This window comes from Poecilia latipinna, unplaced genomic scaffold, assembly GCF_001443285.1.
Source record: "Poecilia latipinna isolate Pla-1442-1.1 unplaced genomic scaffold, P_latipinna-1.0 Scaffold4698, whole genome shotgun sequence".
NCBI lineage: Eukaryota > Metazoa > Chordata > Actinopteri > Cyprinodontiformes > Poeciliidae > Poecilia > Poecilia latipinna.
In genome coordinates, this window is record NW_015117314.1 from 11,262 (window position 1) to 19,792 (window position 8,531).

The 8,531-nt window shown below is 39.9% G+C and overlaps 1 protein-coding gene across 2 annotated transcripts in view; it reads left to right on the top strand.

Annotated features, from left to right (window-relative positions):
• LOC106942934 (amyloid beta A4 precursor protein-binding family A member 1-like) overlaps positions 1–5,573 on the top strand; it is a 9,690-nt gene extending 4,117 nt beyond the window's left edge. Inside the window, exons 1-2 of one of the 2 annotated variants that reach the window (XR_001423756.1) lie at positions 3,427–5,014; positions 5,496–5,573. Coding sequence is in view for 1 of the 2 variants with exons in the window: in XM_015026287.1 (XP_014881773.1) it covers positions 3,568–4,920 (1,353 nt within the window). In the remaining variant the exon portion in view is untranslated. Of the gene's footprint in view, positions 1–3,426; positions 5,336–5,495 lie in introns of those variants that run through there. The other variant, XM_015026287.1, reaches the window with a different exon arrangement.
• Positions 5,574–8,531: the final 2,958 nt, after the last annotated feature.

Consider the following 8,531-nt stretch of genomic DNA (forward strand, 5'->3'; position numbering starts at 1 on the left):
ATATATATATATATATATATATATATTTTTTTTTTTTTTTTTTGGGTCGTGCCCCCAGTTTTCTAGCACCTTCTTTAATTTGACACAATTTCACTTGATCTTGCTTCTATATAAGTAAATTCTGGCACTTCTATTTCTTTTTTTAAGAGTTTGTGTTGGCTCTAGTGGGATTTATTTGAAATGATCACGCAGAAAAGTGGGTAATGAAAGAGTGGGGAGAACGGCCGGCCCAAGGCATAAGGAAACCAACAGACGGAGCAACAAAGAGGCCCCCTCAGAGGAGCTGCTTTAGTTTTTGTAATAATTTTTATGTCATTATATCAAAAACACACAATTTCACCACGAAGTGATTTATTTTTACAATAATATATATCTGATAATGTATGTAGAAATCATTATTTTATGGATAAAAAGAAAAAGAAATTGCTCTTGGGGCCTCCGGGTGGCCGCGGTAGGTACCGCATGCTTCGCCGGTAATTTGAGCTGCCATGCCTTGGTAATGTAATGTAATGTAAAAGATTTGTAAAGCTGCTAATAGAAAATTAGCGTGAACGGTCCAGTTCAACAGCCAAACATTTATGCTAGCGTCTTTGTGTTTGTGTGAAACTGAGTTTAAACTTTAAATTAGTTGATTCTCATGGTTGGCTCTGTATATTTCTGAGGTATTTTTGGCTTCAAAACGCCGTGTTTGATAACGTTTGATAACAATAATTAAAACGTCTCAATGTTTGACATTGTCTAGCAAAATGTTTTTACGTCAGGCTACATAGCTGCTACATCGATGAGCTGCTGCTCTATGCTGTAGTTGTGGGTATGTTTGCTGCTGAGCATAATCATTTTGTGGCTAAAACATACATTATTTTTCTAAGTTATGTGAAACTTCTGTTAAAATCATTTCTCAGGAGAGAAAGACTCACCTGGTATAAATTACAAACCGGATTCTAAAAAAGTTGGGAAAGTTGTGTATAAAAACTGAATGCAATGATGTGGAGGTCCCAACATCTAATATTTTATTCACAATAGAACACAAATCACAGATCAAAAGTTTAAACTGAGAGAACGTATCATTTTAAGGGGAAAATATGTCGTTTCAAAATTTCATGACGTCAACAAATCCCAAAAAAGTTGGGACAAGAACATTTTTACCACTGTTTGGCATCTCCCTTCTTCTTACAACACTCAGACATCTGGGGACAGAGGAGACCAGTTTCTCAAGTTTAGAAATAGGAATGCTCTCCCATTCATGTCTGATACAGGCCTCTAACTGTTCAATCGTCTTGGGCCTTCTTTGTTGCACCTTCCACTTTATGATGCACCAAATGTTCTCTATAGGTGGAAGATCTGGACTGCAGGCTGGACATGTCAGTACCCGGATCCTTCTCCTACGTAGCCATGATGTTGTGATTGCTGCAGAATGTGGTCTGGCATCATCTTGTTGAAAAATGCAGGGTCTTCCCTGAAAGAGATGACGTCTAGATGGGAGCATATGTTGTTCTAGAACCTGAACATAGCTCTCTGCATTAACGGTGCCTTTCCAGACATGCAAGCTGCCCAGGCCACCAGCTCACATGCAACCCCAGACCATCAGTGATGCAGCTTCTGAACGGAGCGTTGATAACTTGGGTTATCCTTGTCCTCTCTGGTCCGGATGACATGGCGTCCCAGTCTTCCATAAAGAACTTCAAATCGTGACTCATCTGACCACAGAACAGTCGTCCATTTTGCCCAGTGCAAACGGCTGAGCTTGTGGAGCTTAGAAATGGCTTCCTCTTTGCACTGTAGAGTTTCAGCTGGCAGCGGCGGATGGCACGGTGGATTGTATTCACTGGCGATGCTTTCTGGATGTATTCCTGAGCCCAGGCTGTTATTTCCTTGACAGTGGCATTCCTGTTTGAGGTGCAGTGACTTTTAAGGGCCCGGAGATCATCCAGTAGAGTTTTACGGCCTTGACCCTTACGCACAGCCATTGTGCCAAATTCTCTGAATCTTTTGATGATGTTATGCACGGTTGATGATGATAACTTAAAAGTCTTTGCTATTTTACGCTGGGTAACACCATTCTGGTATTGCTCTACTATCTTTCTGCACAACAATGGTGGAATTGGTGATCCTCTTACCATCTTGGCTTCAGAGAGACACTGACACTCTAAGAAGCTCATTTTATACCCAATCATGTTGTCAATTGACCTAATTAGTGTTAATTGGTCTTCCAGCTGTTTGCTTTACGTTCAATTTCCTTTTTCCAGCCACTTATTGCTACTTGTCCCAACTTTTTTGGGATTTGTAGACACTGTGAACTTTTGAATCAACATATTTTTCATTTAAAATTTTACATTTACTCAGATTAACCTTTTGATCTGCCATCTATGTTCTATTACGAATAAAATATTAGATTGGCACCTCCACATCATTGCATTCAGTTTTTATTCACAATTTGTTTAGTGTCCCAACTTTTTTGGAATCCGGTTTGTACATTTTTAGCTATTGGAGTAAGACTTAAGAGAAATATGTTTAATCGTAGAATGTCACGAATATGTGTGTAGGGCTGCACCGATTGCAGTTTTCTGGTCGATCCCTGGTTACCGATCTTTAAAAAGCCTGACCCGCCTATTTTGATTTTGGTTGATATGAATTTTTTTGTCTCAAATGTTGCTAAATATAGCAAAACAGTCAGTGAGTTGGCAACAATGGTGTGAATATTGTTAACTGTAAACATGCAGACCTGACCTGGTGGGCTGGTCTGACAGTCAAACCTCTCACTGCAGAGCAGAAGAGGACCCTATTGCAGCCAGTCCACATTGTTAGCAGAACTCTCTAGTTCTAAATCAAATTTTGCTTAGGGCCCCATGGAGGATTGGGCCAGCCCTGGGGGCAAGACATGTGGCAAAAGTAATTTAACTCAAACCTGCAACAGCTGCGTCGAGGACTAAGGCCTCCTTACATGGGTTGTGCTTTACCCCTGCACCACCATGCAGGTTGTGCCACCCCTGGCACTTCTATTTCTAAATCGTAACAAATACTTCAAATATGAAGATGCACCAGGCTGGCTCAAGTCAGACATTAAAATGTCGCTCAGTCAATTGATTTTCCCATTTTTTGACTAAAACAGGAAGTTGACATTTATTCATGTGATCTAAAATCAGTCCAAACATAGCCAGGCTATGTTGTGTTCAGAAACAGATCATGAAATATTCAATCTCCCCTTAATCCACAAATCATCAACTTGTGTTCAGCTAGATGTTTCTCTATTCTGCACAAGTTAGTCAGAGTCATTTGTTATGCTGGTCGGGATGTTTGTTGATTATTTCAGAATTCAAAGGTATACAACTGTTGTAAGAGGTGCAGCAGGGCATGCAGTGGATATTGAATGTCCTATAAAATCAAATAGGATTTTATAGGACATAGGATACAACATAGGATTATGTTGTATCTGAAAATGTGTTCTCCTTTCTCTTTTCAGTTTTTTTTCCAGATGTCTTTGGGTTGTGTGGTGAGAGTTTTTTTCCACACCATTAAGTCCACCAGATACCAAAAACCCACCAGAAATCAAAACTTGACGAGGGAACAATGGAAGACATGGACACCGGATTTTGTCATCAGAACATGTGCCAAAATGGCCAATACTGTACCCTGGGCAACCAAGAGAAATGCATTAGATGCTATGAAACCTCAACTGCAGAAAGTAATGGTGGAAGACTTAGGGTTCCTGATCAGTGCAGACCACAGAAGGTAGACATGGACCTCCAAACTCCTCAATCACAGATGACTTATCCTGTCACCAAATCAGCAGGGAGTAAAGCCCAGATGAAAGATAAGTGGGAGAGGCAAACATTGTGGAAACAGGGAGAGGCAGAGAGATCTCCCTATACACAGCAGACAAATAGTGGTCGGGGGTTAATGCCAGTAAATGAGGAACAATCACTGTTAAAAGACCAGGTGAGGACCAATGTCCCCCAAGAACAATATAGAAAGAAAGGAAACAGAGAAAGTGCTATGGCTGAACCGCAACATCCTTATCCACCTAATGACACCCCCTCTCAATTTCTGCCTCTGACATGCAATCCCATGCAAGACAGTCAAGATCCTGAAAGACCAAATGAAACAGATGAGATGCTGAATTCTGACTACACCAGCAATGTCTATTCCAAACCAGTTAGCTACTCTGCAGGCCAAGCTATTTGTGCAGCCTGTGAAAACTCAGAAAATGTATATACTGATTTGTATGAGATCTATTCATTCTCTGACCAAGTTTATGAAGAAATCTGTGATGTTCCAGGTTCACTTTTTCCATCTTTTTCAAATGAAAAACAGTCTCTAAATCAGAGAAAAATCAGCATTCAGCAATTGCAAAGTAAAGAGAGAGATAGGCATCACCATCTGAAGGAGGCTGTTGGCTCAAGATTGCGTCACTATACCCAGCGCTCAGATGGTGAGTCAGACAGCCCAGAAAAGGATGCAGAGTTTGCCCAGTACCAAAGCACTGATAGCTGTGAACTGGATGAGGACAATGAACAATCTGTAACTGAGGTCAACCAAAGTCTAGGCCCTCCAAATCTTGGAAGCAAAGGAAAAGCTAAAAAACTGTCCCTAAAAGATCATTCTGAACCTACAACTCAAATCAGTTCAAACAAAAACTGCGAAGCCGCAAACCGGGAGGACTCAGTCACACACCAGGTTCTGAATTGTTCTGTGACTGAGACTTTATCAATGAAGAATAGCCAGGAGAAGGCAGATGCTATCTCTTTGGTCATTAAGGACATTAGGGAGGCTATTGAAGAGGTGAAGACAAGAACTATAAGATCCCCTTATACACCAGACGAACCAAAGGAACCAGTTTGGGTGATGAGACAGGATTTGAGTTCAAATACAGAGTATGATTTCCAGCCATGGCCTGGGGATGATGTAAGTACAAAGCTCTGATTTACACCACACATGAAACTTTAAAGTTAACACAGTTAACTTTAAGTCTAGGGTTCTTACACTCAGGGTAAATCAAGTGACTATCATTTAAGATGTGCGAGAAACAATTGTAGGAATACAAAGGATTGCTTTACACATTTGTTTCTCTTGGTGAATTCCCACATAACACAAAACATCCATATTTCCTCAGGTTTTCGTTGAAAGCAATGTTCCAGGATTCAGTCAATGTTCTGATAGTGAGTATCAGAACACTGACATGTATCCTCTCATAGATGAATAAGTTTAATGCATTCCATTCCATTACACAAAGATGTAGAACAGACAGGACACCATCACCATCAGTTTTCAGTTGTAATCTTAACAGAACTAAAATGTAAATAAAAAGAAATCACTCAAGTAAGAGTCAAAGCATAATTGGTATTTAAAAAAGGCAACTTTTTTAAATACCAATTATTTAAAAATTGGTATTTTTTAAATACCAAATTAAAAAATCCCAATTTTTGAAATTGGTAGTCTTGACTGAGTCAAGGACTCAGTCTTGACCAAGACTAATGAGTCCAGACTTTACTGAGGAGGGTGTGCAACATGGACATGGCCTTCAAAGTTACCACTTATGAGCTTGAGACTTATATGTTGTCAATCAAGTGTTCACTACAAGATCCTCTCTACAGTTGTGGTCAAATTAAGTCAGACCAGATCTGACTTAATTTGTAAAAAATTATGTAATTAGACAAAAATAAAAATCATGATTGCATACCTGGTATCTCAAGGGAAAAATATCATTACAATCAAACAAATCCAGTCACAATATATAAGATATACTGTATACCAGTGGTCCCCAGAGGGGGTCCTCGAGGGCCGGCATCCTGCATGTTTTAGTTCTCTCCCTGGTTTAACACACCTGGATCAAATGATCCAGGCCTAAGAAGAACATTGACATGCTGACAAGGTTGTTACTATCAGCAGGGAGAAAACTAAAACATACAGGATGCTGGCCCTCGAGGACCCACTTTGGGGACCACTGCTGTATACTGTCACTTGACCTCCAAATTTCATGAAAGTAGAAGAAATGAGCTCATACATGTACATAAAAAAGCAGTCACACAGTTACATAAACTGTTTGACAATTTTTGGTTAAAGATAATTTTTGTTCATTTGTTATAACAATAACAATAATAATAATAATAATAGAGGTTTAAAGAATAGATTACGATTTGTACATTTTAAGAAACAATTTCCATTTAAACATTCTGTGAAAAACAGAACTAATTCAATTTTGTCAGGATGTGTGGTTGTGAACGGTGAGAGAGACGCCGGGGAACCCAGGTAGTCATGATGAGGAATGAAGTTTAATAATAAAGAAACAGGAACATAAACACTGGTAGCACGGGGAGCAGCAACTAACAGACTAAGACGGAGACCCGACCAGGAACACTGACAACAGGTGGGACTAAATACACTGGGAGGGTAATCACAGGAACGACACACAGCTGGGATCAATCAAGACAACACAGAGACTCAGGGGAAAACAGGACTAGACAGACAGAAACTCGAACTCAAAACACAGAACCTAACAAATTTCCTGTCCAGTATTCTCACAAAGTATTTGTCATGATCCGTGGTTTTCTGTGCGTTTTGAGTTTTCGATGTTTTCCTGTTTCCCTGTGAGTCTCTGTCCTGTCCTCCCCGTTGATTGCTCCCCAGGTGTGTCTCATTCCCTTAATTACCCCGTGTGTATTTAAACCCACCAGTTGTCTGTGTTCCTCGTCGGGTCCTTGTCGTTGTCTTTGTCTATTGTCTCAGTTTGTCTAGTTGGCCAGTTGTACTGCTAAGTCCTGGCCAACTAAGCTCCGCATCAGACTTCGTGACAGTGCTACCGGTAACTAGCTGTGTGCTCTAGTTCTTTCCCGTGCTGCCTGTCCTGGACTGTTGCTTGTGGATTATTGTCACTATTAAAACCTTTATTATCACCATCATACCTGGGTCTCTGCGTTCATCTCCTCACCATCAACTACACCGTTCATGACAGTATTACTGAGATCTGGAAAAAAAAAACACAGCATGTGTCCACATGAGGGATAGACCAAGGTCAGAATTAATACATGTGACAAAAGGACATGTGACATGTGACATGTGTCTTGTCCAAGAGTAATGAGTCCAGACTTTACTGAGGACGGTGTGCAACATGGACATGGCCTTCAAAGTTACCACTTATGAGCTTGAGTCTTATATGTTGTCAATCAAGTGTTCACTACAAGATCCTCTCTACAGTTGGAAAGCAGATACAAAGCAAAAGTTAGAATGATGCACTTCATGAACATCACGTAAACTCAACATTCGCTTAAATGTTTGTCTCATCCTTACACACATGCATCTTCTCAATCAGTCATCATAGTAGCTACAACACTGACAGGGTTTTCTACAATATCAACAAAGACTGAAAATGTATACCCTTCTTAAAAATATAATCAAATATATCTGGAATTGTTTGCTTCTGTGAAATTAACCACTGCTTACCTCTAATCTGCCTTGGCAAGACTGTCCGAGTCATTGGGTCCAGGCTTTAAGACCAGTGAAACAGCAAGACATGGTCCATGGCTCAGGAGACTGGAACTTTAACCAGGCTGTACTGTCATTTCTGACTGAAAATAATGAAGTTCTTAAAGAGCTGTTGTTTGAAGGCAAGGTTACCCTCAGAGATCTTTCCTTCTAGCCTTCTCTTTGACAAGTTTCAGCAAGTTGCTCTCCTTCTAGGATATTCTTGCTCATTTGAAACCCAAAGTTTTTCCTGTCTTTCCGTAGTTTTTAAAAACATTTTCCACACACAATTTGTGTATGCAGTGAATAACAATAATGTCACTGCATTACGCATTACACATCCTAAATGTCATTTTCGTAGGGAGTTGTTTAACCCACATGCAGAATAAGTCAGCAACACCATAATGAAAATATAATGATGGTGTAGGGTTTTCCCCAGAAACCTTACTAAGGCTGGTGGTCGTGGCATGGAGACAACATTGTGTTTTTGTATTAAAAAATGTTGACAGGAAATGTAAAATATTGCTGGGTAATTATGTAACTGGAAGACATTGCTAACAATACTTAAACCCACAACTATAGACTCTTAAACAACAAATCAAAAAAATACAACTAAAATACTGTAAATATCAATTATTTGCATTTTTGTTGAATCCAAATCAAATCATCAGTTAGTGGATCTAAAAGCACAAAGTAAAGCTGATCACATTTAGAATTGGCCCAAGACGTAAATGATGTAAGAGAACTGAACTAAATTAACTAAACCATTAAATCAAATTTAACTGCATTGATATTCATTGCATATGCACTGAAGGCTTAACTTCCTGAAGGACTGGTGTGGACATGTCCCCAGTGGGGAATCCCCTCTCGAACCATGTTTCCCCATCAGATGTGGTTCTTCCTGCTTCTCCTCGCGGCTCCGCACCACCCAGTGCACATGTGTTTCAGCGAAGTTCACATTTTTTCACGTTTTTACAAATGCGTTCTCATCAGACACACAAAGGGTGCGTTCACACTGCAGCCTGAAGTGACTCAATTCCGATTTTTTTGACGTAATGCGACCTGTATCCGAT